This window comes from Urocitellus parryii, chromosome 15, assembly GCF_045843805.1.
Source record: "Urocitellus parryii isolate mUroPar1 chromosome 15, mUroPar1.hap1, whole genome shotgun sequence".
Lineage (NCBI taxonomy): Eukaryota > Metazoa > Chordata > Mammalia > Rodentia > Sciuridae > Urocitellus > Urocitellus parryii.
The window spans coordinates 10348034-10368845 of record NC_135545.1 but is presented as its reverse complement, the minus strand read 5'-3'; the positions used below and the strand labels follow the sequence as shown (position 1 = coordinate 10368845).

Genomic DNA, 20812 nt, shown 5'->3' with positions numbered 1-20812 from the left:
GAAGTGACCCCGAGCTGGGGTGGTAGTGAACTCCTGTAATCCCAGCCGCTCCAGAGGCTGAGGCAGGAGGACGGCAAGTTCGAGGTCAGTCTCTGCAACTTAGCGAGGCCCTAAGCAATTTAGCCAGACCCTGTCTCAAAATAAAAAGGGCTGGGGATGTGGCTCAGTGGTAAAGCACTTCCTGGGTTCAGTCCCCAGTACTGGGGGGGGGGGGGGACTCTGCGGGTCTTTATGTTCTCAGAAGATCCAGACAGAGGCACCATGGCACAGGAACAAGACTCTAATGTTCAGGCACAAAGGAGGCAGTGGTTGGGGGACAGCAATCCCAGGCTGATTCAAACAAGGGACAAAAGTGTGCAGCTTCCACTGCATCTACAGGTAGGAGAGACGGGGTCTGTAGACAGGAGAGACGGGGTCTGTTGACGCCATCACAGGTAGGAGTGGGGTTTGGGCTGCACCTGAGCTCTTCAGGCCTGGTGGAGGGGGGCAGGCTCATTATTCTGTGACTCAAGGTGCAATTTTTATTAAGCTAAAAAAGTCCATGAATCTCTAGGCTACTTTGGCGAATGAAGCCTTCCTCACGGGGCTTGCTGTTGACTACCTGGAAATTGCCCCTTATCATCTGGGAAAGGTCATAAAATAATTTCAGAACAGGGCAGACCATTGTCCTGCCTCAAGGGTTTGATTTTAATGGCCCTGCATTTCTGGCTTCCTGCCGTCTCTGCTGGTCACACCGCCTTTGAAGGCTGAGCTGAATCTTCAACTTTCTGTTGTCTTCATTCCATAACCTTGAAAACTGGTTCTAATCCCTCTGGAGCCAGGTGATGAGGTGCCCTTCACCACTCACCTCCTCCAGCAGACCTGCCTAAGGGGTCATTCCCCAGGCCCAGGCCTGCTGCCAGTGTTGTTGAGCTGATGACCAGACAGAATCCTGGTTATCAGAGGCATTCATTTGACGGAATCCTCCCTTGTCTGCTCACCCTGTCTTATTTTTCTTGGTGGCCTTTACCAGGTTCCAACAAAGCACCTGTCCACCTTATCTTTCTCTCTGTCTCTACCTCCCACCCCACCATGGGACCTCCAGCAGGGCAGGGACATACTCCTGTGGTGTCTTCAGCACCTGGGATAGATCCCAATACCTAGTTCAATAAATCTGTGTTGACCGGATGAAGGCAAGCAACAAAAGACCCAAGCTGGAGGGGTCCACAGAGCTGTGGGAGCCAAAGGAGGATCATTTCCATGATTCCCTGATCAGCCCTCGGGCTCAGAGGAGGGGAGAGGTTGCCAGGGGGAGCCGCTCAGCTTCCTCCTCTCAAAATGCCCCTCCCACCAGGCACTGATTCCCCTCCCACGCTCAACCAGACCCAAAATAAGACATTTAATATGGCCATTCTGACAACATGGGCCTTTGACCTTCTCTGCTATTTGCTGACCCAATTTGTTTGTTCATTTTACTCAGGAACATGGGCTACCCAAATCCTAGCCCCCTCCCTGAGACCCTCCCATTTCTTGACCTCCGCTCTGACTCCTTCTCAGCCTCCACCCCATTCCTGACCCTTAACCCTGACATGCACCCGTTTCTGAGCTTCTGGGACGAACAGACCAAAGCTTCAGTGGTCTGTTTTAGGGCCGCGACCCCATTCCTGTCACCAAGAAACAGATCCACAAAGGGAAGCGACAGAGCCTGAGGTGAGGGAGCCTCAACCGTGGAGCCCAAACATCAACAGGCGAGGGACAGCCTCGGACTGGACCGTCCAGAGCTCCGGGAGAGGCAGAGCCACCGTAGCAGGGAGCCTGGGAGCTGGGGTAACCCCAGACAGTGACAGCACGCTCCAGAAGAGGAACACAGCGGCCACACTTTCCCGATTTGGCAATATCTCAGCAGAACAAGGACGTTAGAAAATTCAGAGATTTCCAAGACCCGCCCCTGTGATTCCATCCAGAAATTCACCCGGCTGTGTCAGGCTGAGAGCTGCCCCGCCAGGTCCCCGGACCCGGGCCACCTGTGGGCATCAAGACCAAGGCAGAGGGTGTCCAGGGACCAAATCCCCCAGAGTAAACAAAACTCAAAAGAGGAATCTTCAAGAATGACATAGGGATGTTGCAAAAGAGGACCAGACCTGCTTGGGACTTATGGGGACTCTGGCCAAGACAGACACCCCTGGGGACCAGGAAACCTCCCGGGCTCCCTGGGTCTGTCTCTCTCTGTGGGGTGTTGCTCTGCTCACCTCTCTCTTGGTCTCTCTGTCCTTTCTCTGGTCTTCATCCTCTGTGTCATCTCTCTCCCCCCCTCTCTCTCCCTCTCTCTCGCTCTCTCCCTCCCCCCTCTCCTAGTCCCTGCCTCTGATTCCCCCCTCCCTGCCTGCCCAACCCGAGGGCTTCCGCTGAACTGTTACCTTTCTGATCCATTTCTGTCCACTAGGCTGGGGCTTCAGGAAGGCAGAACTTCTTCTCTGTATTATTTTCTGCTGTGTCCCCCCAGTGCCGGGGATAATGGCTGGCTCAATGACTTCAGGCTGGATAAAGAACAAACAGAGCCACCTCTCTGGTGAGCATGGTCGGTATTTTATTTGGTGCTGGGTTGAACACAGGGCTTCACTTGTGCTAAATAGGAGCTTCCTGCGGATGGCTGTAAAGCAACAATGTTAACCATTGTCTCCGCTACTGCTGCTGCTGCTGCTGCTGGAGTGACTCCAGGCCAGGAATCGGGCCAGGCAGCTTCCTGCCCAAGCCTTACAAGTGGTTGTGAAGCACCATCACCATGCTCCATTTCAAAATGAGAAAAATGAGAGAACCCATTTGTGTGTTTGTGCCCAGATCTGCCTAATTAATTCCCCAGCCCGTGGGTCCCCAATGAGTGGAAGATCAGGGGCCATCTGTCCCAGTTACGGGTTCCAATTTCAGCTCTGCCACTTGAGCAGCCGAGACCTTTTAGAAAACTGCTGAATCTGCCAGGTGCAGTGGCGCTTGCCTGTGATCCCAGGGCATCGGGAGGCTGAGGCAGGAGGATCACAAGTTCAAAGGCAGCCTCAGCAACTTAGCGAGGCCCTAAGCAACTCAGTGAGATCCTGTCTCTAAATAAAATATAGAAAAGGGCTGAGGGTGGGGCTCAGTCTTTCTTTTTTTTACTTTCTTTTTTTTTATTGGTTGTTCAAAACATTACAAAGCTCTTGACATATCACATTTCATACATTTGATTCAAGTGGGTTATGAACTCCCATTTTTACCCGGTATACAGATTGCAGAATCACATCGGTTACACATCCACTGTTTTTACACACTCGTGTCTGTTGTATTCTGCTGCCTTTCCTATCCTCTACTATCCCCCCTCCCTCCCCTCCCGTCTTCTCTCTCTACCCCCTCTGCTGTAATTCAGTTCTCTCCCTGGTTTTTCTTAAGCGCCCCTGGGTTCAATCCGCGGTACCAAAAAAGGGAAAAAAGGAAATCGCCAAATCTCTCTGCGTGCCCCGATTTCCTCCCCTGTAAGATGGACGTCCTCGCCACGAAAGCGTCGTGGGACCAGCGCCCACCGCCAGGATTGTCACGAGTTCCAGGTGGCTCACGCCTGCGCAGAGGACGCGCCTTCCCGCGGCGGCGCCGGGCACCGGCGAAGTGGGACGTCCCTTCCGCAGCTGGCGCCTCGGGTGGGGCGGTGCCTGGGGCATTCCGACGCTGGACTCGGCTCAGTCGCTACCTCCGACGTCCGCGGAGGAGCAGCCAGAGTCCAACCCGCAGATCGCCGCGGCGCTCTGGGCCTGCGACACCGAGGAACCAACATGGTCTCACCCCCGGCTCTGCTGGCGCTGCTGGCGCTGTCCTGGGCGACCCGGGGAGCCGGTGAGTGACCTCTGCGCCGCTCCCGGTCCCGGCCCAGCCCCCGCGCCGCTCCCCGCAGCTCTCTGCCTCTTGGGCCTCCGAAGGCTGCAGGCACCGACCCTCAGCCACGCAACCTCCTCCGCCCCGGGGCTGGAAGGAATAGGGACCCCCGCAGGACCCCCCTCTGAGCCGCCCTGACCGGGGCCCGGTGGAGTTCGGAGATTCCCGAAACCGGAGTCCGACTCCGGGAAAGGAGGTTGACTCACGGCGGTGACCTCCGGCTCGCGATCGCCACGCCCGGGCCAGCCCGCGGCCAGGCCCACCGAGAGGGCTGAGCTGGGAGACGGCGGCCCCGGCGCTGGCCCCGGGACCCTGGCCAGGCAGGGATTCATTCATTCATGGGATCGGGGCATTCTCTCCGCACTTGATGATTGAGCACCTGTGTGTCTCGGGGAGGGTGCCGGGTGCTGGCGCCGCAGCTCTCAGTCAGTCGCTCGGGTTCAGACCTCAGCTGCTGGGACTGAATACCTGTGTCACCGTGGGAAAGTGAACTTGCTGAGTGGTGGCCGCGGGGGCGGGGAGGACCTTCCCTTGCAAGGCGGGTTTTGCGAGAGGATCTCGCCGCCCTCCCCAGCGCCAGGATGGTCTGGGTGCAGGGTGGAGCCCACCCACCCGCTCCCAGCCCAGGCTCTGCCGGTGTCTAACCCCAGGAAGTGACTTCACCCTCCCAGCCCGGCTTTCCCCCCTCTTAAAGGGACGAAAATTCTAGTGTGTATCACACAGGGCTCTGGAGAGGGTTGGAGGAAACTTGAGCAGAGGCCACCACGCCCAATTTCATCCCCCACAATAGTCCTGCCAGGGAGGAGAGTCACTGACCCAGAGCTGCACAGCAGCAAGTCAAGGGCAGAGTCGGGATCGGACCCAGACCCCTTCAGTCACTGGGGAAAAAATGCCTGAGATAATCTTTTTTTTTTTTTTTTTTTTGAGACAGTCTGGCCTTCATTGACATGATTTTGCTTCATTTCATTGATATGTTTCTCCTATGCCCCGTCAGGGTCGTTGAGAGGTGTCAATCTGACATTATCTTGCCTCAAATTGCTGTGGGGTTCCAGAAGCTTCTAGGGTGCAGGTTGCTCTGGGGGAAGATGCCACTGTGCTATTGAAATCTAACTCTTTTTTTTTGGGGGGGGAGGTTGTTACCAGGGATTGAACCCAGGGGCATTTAACTACTGAACCACTTCCCCAGCCCTTTTTTTGTACTTGATTTAGAGTCAGTCTCACTGAGTTGCTTAGGGCTTTTCCCTAAGTTGTTGAGGCTGACTTTGAACTTGTGATCCTCCTGCCTCAGCCTTCTGAGCCACCGGTGTGTGCCACCTGCCTGGAGAGATTATCACCCTCTAAAGAGCAAAGGTTTATTTTGGCTCACAGTTCTGGAAGTTTCGATCTCTGATTAGTTGGTTTGGGGCTGGTGACAAAGGCAGCATATAATAGCAGGAACGGGTAGTGGAGCTAAACTCAGAGTCAGGAAGGAAAAAAGAGACCAAAGTCCCACCATGGCCTTCAAGGGCACACCCCCAATGACCTAAAGCCCTCCCACTAAGCCTCACCTCTTAAGGGGTCCCAGCCTTTACCACGTGGACCTTTGAGGGAGTCTTGAGACCCAAACGATAGCACCCATTTTACAGATGAGGAAACTGAGGCTCAGAGGCCTGAAACCACCTGCACAAGGGCCCCACAGCTTGTGCATGTCGGGGCTGGAGCTCCTGCAGGCCCCTCTGTTCCCTTGCCTCCTGTCCCCTCCTGCTCCCTCAGCACTCTGAGCCAGGCACCGACCTTATTATTACTAAGAAGAATCCGTAGCGTTATGTTTACTAATGTCAGCAAGAGCCAGCAGCTCGCTGAGGACCTACTGTGTGCTGGGCTGGCACAGAGAAGATTTTCCTATAGGATCTGGCGCCTTACTAGAGACAGCACAGGTTCCAGTTCCCGCTGGCCCCCGGGGTGACAGGGAGCAGACCTCTGGGCCAGTGTCCCCATTTATAAACGGTTCTCTTGGTTTCCCTGCAGGAACTGGGACTGTCGTGGTCCAGGCACCTGCTCAGGTGAGCGGCCTCCTGAACGGCTCTCTGTTGCTGCCCTGCCACCTGCAGCCTCTGGAGCCCAATGCGCAGGTGACCCAGGTGACCTGGATGCGACAAGACTCTGAAGGAGGCCTCCACAAAGTGGCGGTCCGCCACCCGACGCGGGGCCCCAGCCTGGCGGAGCCGGAGCGGATCAGGTTCGCGAGCGCGGATCTGCTGAACGCCTCGCTCCGGGTGTCCGAGCTGCGCACCGAGGACCAGGCCAACTACTCCTGCCAGTTCGCCACCTTCCCCATGGGCAGCGGGATCGCCTGGACCTGGCTCCAAGTGTTCGGTGAGCGGAGGGGACGGGGACCCGAGGCGGGCGGCGAGGTGGCAGGACGCTCCTGGGGACGGAGTGCGCGGGGCCCTGGCGGGGGCGGGGCGAGGACGGGGCGGGGTGGAGCGGGGACCCTGCAGGGACAGATCTTGGGGACTGGGAGGAAAATGCAAAACTCCTGTAAACAGCGCCGCACTCAGAAAGGTGTCCTGGGGTCGCCTGAGTTTAGCCAGGTAAAGCTTTGAAAGGGGACGCTTGGGGACTTGTCCCTGCTCCTGGGAGCTCCTCTCTAGAGGTCAGCCGTTGCTCCCGTGTTTAGAGAAGAAGGAAAAGTTGAAACTGAGACAGTTGGGAGGCAGCGACCGCCAGTCCCGCAGGGGACCCCTGGTTGCCCACCCCCCCACACTGCAGGTGGGGCCCTGGTGACCGTTTCCTGAGCCGGGGTGGGAGGGTGGGGGTGGTTGACTAGTTTTCCTCTTGGAACTTGAACAGAAGTTCCCACGCCCCAGTTTTTCCCAGCCCTTCCAATGAGTCACTCATGAAATTGTCATCACCTGCTTGGAACGTGCCCTGCAGACAAGAGCAATACTGATGACCCCTCTTGGGGCCCCCAGGCTGGGGTTCCTGGGACTCCGAGTGTTAGCTTTAGGCTAGGGGTAAAACTGAATCCATGAGTCACCCAAGGAGAAAGTCTTCAGTGAGTAATGACCCAGGTAGTGACAGGAAGCCACCCAGGGAAGCCCCAGGCTAGGGAATCACCACAATAGCCCTTCAGATCTGGCCAACAGGGTTCTGGAATCAGGCGGACCTTGCCCGGAAGCCCAGCTCGGTGACCCTGGGTGGGTCACTTCCTCTCTGGACTTTCAGGGCACAGGCTTCCTCTCCTCTGCAACATCTTCCTCTGATGTCCCCTCTGGGTCCCCATGCCACTGCGGATCGTCACTGTCTGGGGAACATCTGTTTGGGGGGGGGGCAGGGCAGGGTGGCCTTGGTCATGACCACCCACCCTTGAGCATTTATGTGCCAAGAGCTTTGCCTGCCCGCCTTCTCATTCCCTGTGACCCTTAGTTAACCCCAGTTGACAAGTAAAGGCCACTGAGCTGCTCAGGGGCAGAGCTGGGATCTGACCTGACCATCCTGGATCCTTCAATAGACACCGGCTGCTGCTGAGGGGTTTGGGAATGACCCCAGGCAGGAGGTGACCCACCCTGTTGCTTCTCCCCCAGCCAAGCCCCAGAACACAGTAGAGGCCCAGGAGGTCCCGCTGAGGCCATCCACCGGGGAGCCTGTGCCCGTGGCCCGCTGCAGCTCCAAAGGGGGGCGCCCACCCGCCAAAGTCACCTGGTCCCCGTTCCTGAATGGCTCAGGCAGCAACACGGTGGAGCCAGGACCCCTCCCGGGCACGTACACCGTCGTCAGCGTCTTCACACTGGTGCCCTCCCGCCTGGCAGATGGCGGGAACATCACCTGCAGGGTGGAGCACGAGAGCCAGGAGGAGCCTGCCCTGCTGCCGGTGACCCTCGCTGTGCCCTGTGAGTGTGCCCACGTGTGATCAAGGGCAAAGTCTCCATCGTCCCATGGGCCCCACTGAGCCACGATAGCACCGCCCCGAGAACCGCAGCCCCACAGGACAGCCACTGCCCACACTGACGCCCCACCCAGTCTACACGACTCCCTTCAGCACGGTCTACACTGCCCCACACCTTGCCTGCAACCTGCTTCCCTGGGCAGCTGTCTACACTGGCCTTCCCCACATGTCCACACGGCTGTCCCCCTTGTCTATACCCGTGCCTGTCCATTTTCTTTCTCTCTCTCTTTTTTTTTTTTTTTTTTTTGGTACCAGCGATGCTCTACCATTGAGCCACACCCCCTGCCCTTTATATTTTTTATTTTAAGACAGGGTCTCTCTCAATTGCTTAGGGCCTTACCGAGTAGCTGAGGCTGGTCTCAAACTTGCAATCCTCCTGCCGCAGCCTCCCAAGCTGCTGGGATTACAGGCGTGCACCACCATGCCCGGCCCTCCTTGTCCATTTTCTACCCGGCTTCCCGTTGTCTACACTGACCCCTGACATGGTCTATACCAATCCTGCTGAGCCACCGGCTCCCCTGGGTTAGATCAGTTTGCCCCGAGTTTTTCACACAGGCTCCCTGAGCAGCATCGACATGATTCTTCCAGTGTAGCCTACGCTGCCCTCTGCCCAGTGCTGTCTACACTGCCTGCTCCCTGGGCTGCCCAACCCCCTGCATGGCCACACGGCTTCCTTGTGTTCTGAGCTCACAGCCCCACAGCCTGGGTCTCCTACCCAGTGTCACTTCCTCTACTGTGCCCCCAGCATTGACATCATTGACACCCCAAAAATATGTCCACACGGGCAGCCCCATCTGATGGCAGGAGGGCACGAGCTACTATATGACTTTAAAGTTTGGAGTAGCCACCTCCTAAAAGAAAAATAAATGGTCCTGGGGACTGGGCAGGGCTCCCCACCACTGAGCCACGCCCCAGGCCTGTTTATTTTTTACTTGGAGACCGCATCTCACTAAATTGCCCAGGATGGCCTTGAACTTGCATCCTTTCTGCCTTAGCCTTAGCCTTAGCCTCCCAAAGTAGCTGGACAATGGGGGGCCCCAGTGACATTTCTGGACTGACGCAGGCTCAGCCAGGACTCTGTCTGCAGGACTTGTCAGAACCTTGAACGTGCTCCTGTGGGCTACAGGTGACGGGAGGCTTCTGCTCCCAGGACACCCAGGGCAGGCGGGGACGTGTCCCGGGAATATTGGCAGGGAGCTGGGCCCCAAAGCCCCCTCCACACCCAACCTGACAGGGCCACCCACGCTCTGCCCTCGGAAGGAGTCCCCTCCCTGGAGTCCCCCGCACAGGCCTCTCCACCTGGGGCAGCTCCGCACCCCACGGAGGCCTTCTCCCGCTGGGAGGGGACACAGTGCACCTTCACACCCCAGGAAAGCGCCCGACTCAGCCTGTGTCCATCTCCCCAGACCCCCCTGAGGTCACCATCTCTGGCTATGAGGACAACTGGTACGTGGGCCAAGATAAGATCACCCTGAGCTGTGAGGCACGCAGCAACCCAGAGCCCACAGACTACGCCTGGAACACGTGAGTCCAGTGGACGGAGACCTGGGTCTGGGGGAGGGGGCTGGGCCTGGACCCTGGGTCTGGGGGAGGGGGCTGGGCCTGGACCCTGGGTCTGAGGGAGGAGGATTGGGCCTGGACCCCTGGGTCTGGGGGAGGGGGCTGGGCCTGGATCCTGGGTCTGAGGGAGGAGGCTGGGCCTGGACCCTGGCACCCCAAACCAAAGCTAAGTCAAAGAAAAATCAACCACAGTCCAGAGTCTGTGTCTGGCTCCCCACTCAGTCCCACCAACCCCTGGGCAATGCCACTTCCCTATCACCCTGTGAAGCCACTTAGTCACCTCTACAGGCTACGTGAGAAAGTTGAGGCTCCCAGCCATAAGATTCCCCAAAGTCACACTAAGATTGAGATTGGGGAAAAAAAAGGCAGAGGGGGGCTCATTCCTGTCATCCCAGTGACTCAGGAGGCTGAGGCAGGAGGATTGCAATTGTGAGGTCAGCCTCGGCCACTTAGCAAGACCCTGTCTCAAAATAAAATAAAGGGAAGAAAGAAACAAAAAGAAAAGAAAAAGGTATAATTGATTTCTTTATTCATTTTGGCGCTGGGGGTGAATCAGGGCCTCAAAGATGCTAAGCAAATGATCTTCCACTGAGCTACACCCCCAGCCCCATAAATTGCTTTACATTGTTGTTATTGAGCCTTTTTCTTCAGACAATATTTAGGAGTGAAAAGAAGAAAATAGTGCCTAGAGTCATGTGAAGCCAGTCACCTCCAGAAGTATCTGCTATTACCTTTTGTTATTGATCCTTCCTCTCTTTTTCTCTGTTTCTAAACAAAAGCTGGCTTTCCATTGCTTGCGTGATTTTGAAACTTCCTGTTCTCTGAACACCTTTCCGTGCCAAAGCACGTAGTTCCACAACCCCATTTTCCCTAACATCTTTATTAGGGGATTTTTCAAACATACAGTCATAAAAATTTCCCAGTCAACACTCCAAAGTCCACCCAGTGGATTCTCTGGCTGACACCGTCCTGCAGGTCTTCTCCCAGGTCTGCCCGCCAGCCCACCCCCAGCCACCCGCCAGCCCTTCCTGTCCTTGTATTTCAAAGCACCTCAGTCCCTTTGGGAATCTTGCTGGGATTCCATCCCAGGGCCTGCCATTATGATCCACTAGCCCTAAGGTGGGACACGGGGATCGTTCTCCATGGTCTGCTGTGCAGATGTCACAGTGGTGCCTGTACCAAGCCACCCACTTTCACAGAAAGTCACAGACATTTACCAATTATCAGGGGGAAAACGGTCATCAGGGTTTTCTTTCTTTCTTTCCGTCTTTTGTTCCGGGGATTGAACTCAGGGGCATTTAACCACTGAGCCACCTCCCCAGCCTTGTTTGGTTTGGGGTTTGTTATTGTTTTTAATTTTAGAGACAGAGTTTCACTGAATAGCTGAGTTGCTTTAGGGCCTCACTAAGTCGCTGAGGCTGGCTTTGAACTTGGGATCCTCCTGCCTCAGCCTCCCAAGCCACTGGGATTATAGGCCTGCGCCACCAGGATTTTCAGTTGGCGGTGACAGATGCCACCTTTGGCACCCTGGCTCCAGGCACCACAATTCCGGGTCTCAAATCTGATGGCTGGATTTACACCCAGCTCTGCAGAGCCCCAAACGTCACCTCCTCCACCTCTGTCCGTTAAACCAAGGTGCTCCGCTATTTCCTGTGCTCGGGGCCATGGGCCAACCTACTGCAGTAAATAAGACGGAGCAGATTCCGCCCCCCTGTGGGGACCGAGGGAGGGGAAATAGGCACATAGCGCGTCCGATATTGATAAATGTCGTGACAAAGATAAAACAGAGGAGGGGGATGTTGCAGTTGAAACAGGGTGGCCGTGGCCGAGGACGTTGTTGTGGAGGTGACATCTGGGCAGAGGCCTGAAGGAGGTGAGGGTGAGGTACCTGGAAGAGCATTCCAGGCAGAGGAACAGTGTATGCAAACACGTTTCTGCCCCTGGGCCTGCATCTGCAAAGGACAACCGTGGATAGATGTGGATAGACGCAGGAGCAACGGGAAGACTCATAGATAGTGTGGGCAGAAGGCTGGGGTAGGAGGGCGCAGGTCCTGAGGGAGGCAGGGACCAGCCAGGGCAGGGTTCTGAATCCGGGAGGGGAAGGAGCTGAGGTCGGCTCGCTGACGCCCTCTGGTGGTCAGTTGGGGAACAGACAGGCGAAAGCAGAAACTGGAGGGCCAAAGACTGGACCAGGGTGGTGGCTATGGGGGCCCCAGGAGCGCGTGGATGATGGACAGGTTTTGAAGGTGGGGCAACAGGATTTTTCCAGTGTTGGATGTGGGTGTGAAGGAGGAGAAGAGCCCCGGGACTCCAGAGTTGCTCTCCACCCGTGTCATAGATGGCGTGATGGTGTCCATGTCCCTGGCGCACACTGCGTGCTGGGGGGCAGTATCCCTAGGACTCCAGCAGAGCCACGTCCTTACCCATCTGTCTCCCCCAGGACCACAGGTCCCCTGCCATCCTTTGCTGTGGCCCACGGCACCCAGCTCCTGATCTCCACCAACCAAGCGATCAACATGACCTTCGTCTGCCGCGTCACCAACGCCCTAGGGACAAGTCAGAAGGAACAGACCATCCTAGTCAAAGGTGAGGCGCTCCTTGGAGACCTTCAGCCCCAGGATGCTCTGACACCAGGCTTCCTCTGAGCCCTGTCGTGAGAGGACCAGCAGGGTCAGCTTTACTTTTTCTTTTTCTTTTTTGGGCACCAGGGATTGAATCCAGGGGCACTTAACCCCAGAGCCCCATCCCCAGCCCTTTTGATTTTTTATTTTGAGACAGGGTCTCACTAAGTTACTTAGGGCCTTGCTAAGTTGGGGAGGCTGGCCTCAAACTAGTGATCCTCCTGCCTCAACCTCCCAGGCCGTTGGGATTACCGGGGTGCACCCCCACACCTAGCTAGTGGACCTGCTATGTGCCACCAGTCCATAGTGCAGCCACCTGGACGCGCTCCCTCCACCCACCCAGGCTGGGCCAGTTGTGCGATGCCTCTTCCCCCAGGGACTCCGAAAAGCCTTTCTAAGTAGGTGGGGAAGAACTGCATCCATCACAATTGACAGAAAGGCATGACTCAAAATAATCCGAGCAAAAAGAAGAAGTAGAAGAAGTCTTTATTGAGAATTTGCTTTCAAGTGCAGTTGGATCTGGGCGCCCCAGCTATGGCGCCCAGGAAGTTTCCTTTCCTCTCGCATCTCCGTTTCTTTCTGCTCTTCGGTTCTGTCCCAGGGAATCCAGCTGGTGCTCAGCAACTAGAAGAGCTCGCCCCCACCTGTATACCCTGGGGAAGACCGCCCTGAGAGCTCTAAACCAAAACCCCAGGGCTGGCTCTCATTGGCCCAGCCCAGGTCCCAGCCCACCTACATGAGCCAATCACAGCAGCCAGGGAGCTTGAGACGTTCCCATTGGCCAGGGCTGAGTCCAAGTCCGCCTGAGCCACACCCACTGGGCGGGGCCACACCCACACCCGCGGGCTGCGCGCTGGGCGGGGGATCGCCCCAGAAGCTCCCTCACCTAAGGCCTGTTTCCTTCCTGCCAGACCCAGAGGGGTCTCGCCTGAGCCCCAGCGCCATCATCCGCATCGTTGTTGGCATCGTTGTCACCTTCGCCGTCTTCATCCTCATCGCAGGGATCCTTTATTTCAAGCTGCACAGGGGCCGTGGTGAGTCCCCCCCTCTTCGGCACACCCCCACCTGCCTGCCGTGAACCAGCACCCCCAGTCACCATAGTTGAACACCCACTGTGTGCTGGGCGTGGTGCTCACCGCGTGCACCTCTCCCTGCATCACCATGGAGTGTCCCCCATTTTAGAGACAAGGACCCAAGACCAGGGAGTCTCCGTCCTTAGTTCATCGAGTCATTTTACAAATATTTAGGGAGGGGGACAGTCATGTAAGGCCTCGAAGGCCACCGCAAGGACTTTGGCTTTTAGTCCAGGTGACACGGGAGCCCCTGCCAGAGTGATGGAGGATGGCGTGACACGCCCCCACCAGCTTTTCTCTGCCTGCCTTGCCCAGGAGTGACCCCAGGCGGAGGTGGCAGGAACTGGCCCCCTTGATGTTCGGCTCTCAAAGGCCAGGGCCTCTGCACCGCAGGGGCTTTGTCCAGGTTGTCCCCTGCCTGGAACCCCCTCCCTCCTCCTCCTGTGAATCGCTTCAGCTGATTCTGTTGTCACAAGGCTGCGTTTGCTGAGCACTTTCTAGGGACCAAGGGTTCTGACACAGGAGCTCAGTGAATACCACAACCACCCAGCAAAGAGGGTGCCACCGTGAGCCCCGTGTGACAGAGGAGGGAGTGTTTGCTGTGACAGGAGAAGTCTCCGGTCAGCAGTCACTCAGAGAGGCCGGACTCCTCGGAGGAAGCTTTTCCCTGGGGGGAGGGGGGAATCTCGGGGTCCCCCTGGCCACACCTCCAGGAAGCCCTCCACCCCCGACCCCCCCCACCCCCCCCACAGAGTGCACCAAGGTCAGCTCCCATTGGGAGCAGGAGCCATTCGGGTCACCACCGGGTGGGTATGTCTCTGTAACCCGGTGATCTATGAGCCCAGGAGGGCACAGTGGGAGTGTCAGGGTCACAGCTGTGTCCCCAGCACCACCCGGCACTTAGGGAAGGTGTTCCTGAGTGGAGGGGCCAGTATCTGTGTGGGAGCCTCATGCCACACCGTGTCGCCCAGCTCGCCCCCCCCAGGCCTGACAGACACAGGGAGGGACAGTTATTTGGGCTTGTGGCTTCAGACTGTGGTTGCTCAGCCTTGTGGCTTTGGGCTGGTGGCAGCTCAGCACGTCCTGGTGGGAGCCTAGGACAAAGGAGGCCCGGCCAGCTCATGGTGGCCAGGAAACAGAGAGCCAGGAAAGAGCCAGGGCCCAGCATCCCCTCAGAGGGCATGCCCCCCAGTGACCTAAGGTCCTCCCACCAGCCCACCATCCAGTCTCCCAGCACCTCCCATAGCTCCAGGGCTGGAAAACCAAGCCTGCAACAGTGTCCTTGAAGGTCATTCAAGGTCATGACCATGGCAACTGCCTCAATCTCACCATGAGCAAATGGTGTGACTCAGTTTCCTAATCTGTAAAGTGGGAGTAGCCATCAGCATTTTAGCACAACATCGACACACTGTAAGCTATGCCCCTCGATCTTGCTGTCACGACCATCATCGTCATGGTTATTAAAATTCTACTAGAGTGGGAATTTTTGTGTCTTATGCACAGTTGAATTCCTAGCACCTTGAATGCCCCTGGCACAAGATAGTTACTGTTTGTTGAATAATAATACAATCTTCTGAATAAACCCCTGTTGGATAATGGAGGAAACCGAGGCACAGAAAAGTTGAGTCATTTGTCTAAAGTCACACAGCTCCTGAAGGACAGAGATGGGATTTGAGCCCATGCACAGTAAATTTTTATTTATTTTTTATAATCAAATGAATATCTGGACGACTAACTCCTTAAAGAGCACTTAGCCATCCATGTTTGATAAATGTGTACCCCACTAAGGGAAACAACACCCTGATCACTAGCAAAGGCAGGACTTTGAATTTCCAGGGCCCAGACACCTGCACAGGTCCCCTTCCCAGCCGGCGCCCCCCAGCAGAGTCCTTTCTTCCTAAAATTTTCCTCTTTCTCCAGATCGCCACCGCGACCCACCCAGACCTTCGGAGAACGGGGTAAGTGTGGAGGTGCAGCTGAGGAGGGTTTGGGGGTCTGTGGGGACCACAGGTCAGTTGCTAGGACTTTCTCCAGGAGGGGACACACAGAATGGCACTGGGGGCCTAGATCTTTCCTCCCATTGCCTCAAGCTGCGGGAGTCTCTGGAGAGTTTGAAGCCCCCTGCGACTCAGGTGGGGGCTGGGGATCGTCCCTGCAGCACTGCGGCCCCCCCCCCCCCCCCGTGACTGTCCTGGGGAGCACAGGCCTGGCTTCCAGGGGGAGGGGAGTGGGCGGTGCGCTGCCCTTGGGCTCAAAGATCCGCCTGTTGTCTGAAAGTGTCCGAGGCTAACGCTGAGCTCCCCCTTCCAGGTCACCTACTCCCAGGTTCAGAGGAACGACCCCCTGGATGGGCCAACCGAAAGCACAAGGTGACAGTGTCAGCACTGAACAAAGGGACAGAACTGCTTAGGCCGGAGCCTCGCTGGCAGGACCCCACCCGATGGTGGAAGACCCCTGCAGCCGGCCAGGCCGCCCGCGCACACCTGCAGCCTGTCCCCTCACAGTGCAGTGGGCGGCTGCCTCTTTCTGGGCTCCATCACTTGCAAGAAGAATCCACAGGCCTCCAAGAAACCGCTCGCCTCACTCAGGAGAGCGCCAGCTCACCACGACAGGTCACCATCAGCCAAGAGGAAAGCACCCAGCAGGTCTGGGGGAGCCACCGGGGGCTCCTCCTCCTGCCTCTCCCGGGACTCCCGGGGTCAGCACTGAATGCCCCCAGCACTGATGTGACCTGCAGCCAGGGAAGCTCACCAGCGACCGGAGGGTCCCGACTTTTGTTTGTTGTTATTGTTGTTTTTGAACTGGGATTGAACCCAGGGACACTTAAGCACTGAGCCACGTCCTTTTTTCTATTTTATTGAGAGACAGGGCCTCGCTGAGTTGCTGAAGTTGCCGAGGCTGGCTTTGAACTCGGGATCCTCCTGCCTCAGCCTCCTGAGCCATTGGGTTTACAGGAGTGCGCCACTGCGTGTCCTGGCTTTTTATCGGCAAGGTCAGACCCTGTGCCCAGCAGCTATGCCGCCCCGGGACGCAGAGCCGCTCGGCAGGCCGCACTGACCATGCTGAACTTATTATCTTTTTTGACTTCTGTAGATGGACACCTGCCTCCATCTTACTAGCTCCTTATCATTTTTACTTGGTGCTGAGTATGGAACCCGGTGCTCACACGTCAAGAGACTTGGGACTTTTAAAGTTGACTGTGAAAGGCCTGCGGAGGCGGGGGTGTGGCTCAGGGCTAGGGGACAGGAGTGAGGGACCAGGCCGAGGTCCACACTGCCAGAGAGTCGAGGGAAGGATTGATTTCCATATATTTATTTATTTAAGTAAAATTTATTTAATAAATAAATAAAATTTATTTAAATAAAACCTTAGGGGCTGGGGATGTGGCTCAAGCGGTAGCGCGCTCGCCTGGCATGCGTGCGGCCCGGGTTCGATCCTCAGCACCACATACCAACAAAGATGTTGTGTCCGCCGAGAACTAAAAAATAAATATTAAAAATAAATAAATAGATAAAATAAATAAAACCTTAGTTTATTTAACTGTGTGCCCAGGATTTTTTTTAATTGTTTTTTAGTTGTGACTGGACACAATACCTTTATCTTGTATTCATCTTGACATGGTGCTGGGCATCGACCCCAGGGCCTCGCACGTGCTAGGCGAGCGCTCCACCGCTGAGCCCCAGCCCCAGCCCAGGGGGCTTTCCTTTAACTTATTTTTTATATTTGTTCTTTTTAGTTAGACCTGAGTGTATTTTGAATATTGTACACACAGGGAGCATAGCTACCCCTTCTCGTGGTTGTACGTGAGGTGGAGTTTCACTAGTCGTGTTCACATATGAACTTGGGAAAGTGATGTCCGGTTCATTCTACTGGCTTTTCCATTCTCCCATCCCCCTCCCCTTCTTTCCCCTTTGTCTAATCCAGTGAACTTCTGTTCTTCCCCAACACATCTATTGTGAATTAGCATCTGCATATTGGAGAGAATATTCAGCCTTTGGTTTCTGGGGACTGGCTTATTTCACTTAGCACAATAGTCTCCAGTTCCATGCATTTACCAGCAAATGCCATGATTTCATTAATCTTCACGGCCGAGCAATATTCCATTATATATATTCCGAATTTTCTGTACCCATTATCTGTTGAAGGGCACTGAGGCTGGTTCCATAGCTTAGCTATTGTGAATTGAGCTGCTAAGAACATTGATGTGAATATGTCACTGTGATGTGCTGATTTTAAGTCCTTTGGGTATATGCCCAGGAATGGGATAGCTGGGTCAAATGGTGATCAAACTTCTTTTAAAAGAAGTTTGTATGTGTGTGTTTTAGCACAAACGTATGTGTTTTAGCACAAATGTATGTGTTTTAGCACAATTTTGGTAAAAATAATAAAAATTTGTTACAGAAAAAAAAACTTTTTCCTAAAAAAAATTTTTTTATAAAAGGACAAAGTGACCTGGGAATTCCACTCCCAGGAATGTAACCCCCAAAGAATTGAAAACAGGCACTTGAACACATATCTGTATGCGGAGGTTCACACCAGCATGACCACAATAGGAATCGTGGTGTGCCCAGACAAGGGATGTTCTTCAACCGTCAAAACAGAACCTAGCCCCAAGGCATTATGCTAAGTGCAAGAAGCTGGCCACCAAGGCCCCTATTGCATAATTCCATTTATATGACATTTGCAGAAAGGGTGGCGTCCACAAGGACAGCCATTGTGTTGTGGAGGCTGGGAAGGAGGAAACTGGGAGCAAACTGGGTTCAGGTTTCTTTCAGGGGTGATGAACATGTCCTGGGTGCAGATGGTGGTGATAGGTGTGCAACATCGTGAATGTACTAACACCATAAGTTTTCAATGGTCAGAATGGGAAAATGTGTGGGTTTTAGCACAATTTTGGTAAAAATAATAAAAGTTTGTTACAGAAAAAAATCTTTTTCCTAGTTCTTCACTTACTGGCAGAATTTTCAGGAATACATCAAAGCTTTGAAGTGAAGGATGAACGTATATGCGAGGGTTAGCCAGCACAGTGGGGCACACCTGTCATCCCAACGACTCAGGAGGCTGAGGCAGAAGGCTCACAGGTTGGAGGCCAGCCTCAGCCACTTAACCAGGCCCTAAGCAACTTAGGGAGACCCTGTCTATAATCTTGAAAATGTAAATAAAAATTAAATGGGCTGAAGATGTAGCTCAGTGGTAAAGAGCCCTGATTCAATCCCCAGTATCAATAGCAACTTCCCCCGGCCCCACCCCACCCCACCCCTCATCTGCAGGCTGATATTTAAAACAAGGAGCTGGATTTTCCTGCTCTACTCCAGGAACCCCGGTTTCTCAGCCCTGCTTCTCTGTGGTTCATTCTATTTTCCTCCAAATGTTGCCATCAGCCTCAGGTTGATGCCAACACGCTGGGCCACCCAGCCCTCACCTCCACCCAGTCTCAGACCCAGAGGAGCAGCCCATCCCCTGGGGCTGAATCTCTAGGCCCCAGGAGCCCTTCCCTGCAGCATCCCTCCCATCTCACTGGCCAGCTCCCACACCGCCCAACCAATCCGAAGCCAGAAGAATGGGCCACCGGGAGGCTGGGACCAATGGGGTCCGCCCTCTGAGGCTGGGAGGAGCCCGGAGGAAGGAAGGCTGTTGGTCTCCACTGCCTCTAGGAAACTGCTTGGAAGACGTTTGAATTTTATTTTCTTCTTTTTGAGTTAATGACTAATAAATGTTTTATAATAAACCTAAACTGTGTTTTAATAGTTGAAAATGAATCAGGAGAGGGAGGAAGGGGGAGAGGGAGGGGGAGGAGGGGATAGAGAGGGGAGGGAAGAAAGAGAAGGAGAGGGAGGGGAGGGGGAGAGGGAGGGGGAGAGGGAGGGGGAGAGGGAGGGGGAGAGGGAGGGGGAGAGGGAGGGGGAGGAGGGGATAGAGAGGGGAGGGAAGAAAGAGAAGGAGAGGGAGGGGAGGGGGAGAGGGAGGGGGAGAGGGAGGGGGAGAGGGAGGGGGAGAGGGAGGGGGAGAGGGAGGGGGAGAGGGACGGGGAGGAGGGGATAGAGAGGGGAGGGAAGAAAGAGAAGGAGAGGGAGGGGAGGGGGAGAGGGAGGGGGAGGAGGGGATAGAGAGGGGAGGGAAGAAAGAGAAGGAGAGAGGGGGAGGGCCACCGGCTTCTGGGTCCTTGCTCCCAGGCCTCCTGCGCACAGCCCCGGTTCCTCCTCTGAGCCCTCCGTGAAGTGACCCTGCCGATTCCCATCCTCCAGAGGAGGAAGCGGGGTTCAGGGGCGCAGCCAGGGTCTTGTTAGGCCACTCAGCGAGAGACCAAGCGCCCGAGGCTGGAGGGCAGGTGGACTGGCTGCTGACCCAGCGGATGGTGCTCTGGAGCCATGGCCGGGCTGAGGCTTCCTGGGGTTCCCAGGAAGCTGGGCATCCCGTCTTGACCGCCAAGACATGAGTGGCTGGAGTTCTTGACCTTTGTGACCAAGGACATGGGCAGAAATGTCACCACAGGTAGCTCACAGGCGGAACAAGCAGAGTAAAGCGCTGGAGGCCGGTATCTTTGTGTGTAAATTTGTTTTTTCCTTCGGGTGGGCACCATGCTGTATTCGTCTCATCTTTATTTGGTGCTGAGGTTGGACCCCAGTGCCTCCCGGGTGTAGGCGAGCGCTCTACCACCAAGCCACAGCCCCAGCCCCTGTGGACCTGATGTCACCACAGGCAGCAGGAGATCTAGATGACAGTGTGCCCCTCCCTGAGCGCTGTAGTTCCAAGAACCTATGAGGTGACAGTTTAGTGACAGCAATTAAGTGACACAGCTGCACTCCAACAGAGTCCAGAAAGTTCCAAGTAGAAGAAAGGACTCTTCACAGACATCTCTGACCTCAAAGCCTCCAATGGGGGCATTACAACTAGAGACAGTGATTTACAATTCAACAGGGGGGGACCCTGGGGGCTGGGCTCCCTGGAGAAAGGCCACAGGAGGGGAGGGGAGCCAGCCCTTTCCCCAGGCCTTGGCTCTTCATCGTGATGTTGTCATGATTTCATTATTTCATTTTGTAACCAGGTCTGGTCTCCAACTTGGGATCCTCCTGCCTCAGCCTCCCCAGTTGCTGGGATCACAGGTGTGCGCCACCCCACCCAGCACTCATTTTTTAATACATTTTAAAATGTACATTGAAATACATTAAGTATCTACTTAGACATTTTAAGTGGCTATTTAATTCTTTTGATATTTTAAGTGGCTATTTAAACTGACATTGAACTAGCCGATGTGGCTGATAGCTACAATCTCAGCACAACCGGGGACCTTCCAGCGCCCAGGCTGTGTCCCAAAACCAGAGGCAATCCTCGGGCTCCCCAGCCTGGCAAGCTCCTCCCTCACCCGGGACTTTGCAGCCCCCACAGGGCACCTCCGAGGCTGGTCCAGCCCCGTCCACCCCTCAGCCCTCCCCACCCATTTCTATTCCTATTCCAGGTCTCCTCCGGAAGCCCCTGCCCCTCAGGCTAAGTGGGGTGTCCCCTGGGGCTCTCTGGGGTCCGGTCTGCCGCAGCTGAGGATGGATACGGGACGTCCCAATCACTGTGTCACAAGCACCCCCCAGCAAAGGACGGGGCAGGGGGCCTGTGTGCCCGAATGAAACAGCCGAGCACTTCAGAGTGGGCAGGCGCGGGTGGAATCCCACCTGGCCTCAGAGCGGCCGGAGTCTCGGTTTCCTCATCGGTGAAGTGAGGGGGTTTCTGGATGGGGTGGTGCATCAGGGCTTCTGCAGGGG

At 55.5% G+C, this 20812-nt stretch overlaps 1 protein-coding gene across 1 annotated transcript; it reads left to right on the top strand.

Annotated features, from left to right (window-relative positions):
* Positions 1 to 2554: 2554 nt before the first annotated feature.
* Positions 2555 to 17890, top strand: LOC113193271 (poliovirus receptor-like). The gene is made up of 9 exons (XM_026403687.2): positions 2555 to 2561; positions 3488 to 3837; positions 5967 to 6231; positions 7443 to 7748; positions 9211 to 9328; positions 11805 to 11950; positions 12897 to 13019; positions 14979 to 15016; positions 15369 to 17890. The coding sequence occupies exons 1-9, from the start codon at positions 2555 to 2557 to the stop codon at positions 15429 to 15431; spliced, it is 1416 nt and encodes a 471-aa protein (XP_026259472.2). The 3' UTR covers positions 15432 to 17890.
* Positions 17891 to 20812: the final 2922 nt, after the last annotated feature.

Excerpts from the sequence above, each read along its gene's own strand:
- LOC113193271 (XM_026403687.2), top strand. Across the intron at positions 6,232-7,442 it reads GACCTGGCTCCAAGTGTTCG|CCAAGCCCCAGAACACAGTA; the intron begins GTGAGCGGAGGG and ends CTTCTCCCCCAG. Across the intron at positions 11,951-12,896 it reads ACAGACCATCCTAGTCAAAG|ACCCAGAGGGGTCTCGCCTG; the intron begins GTGAGGCGCTCC and ends CCTTCCTGCCAG.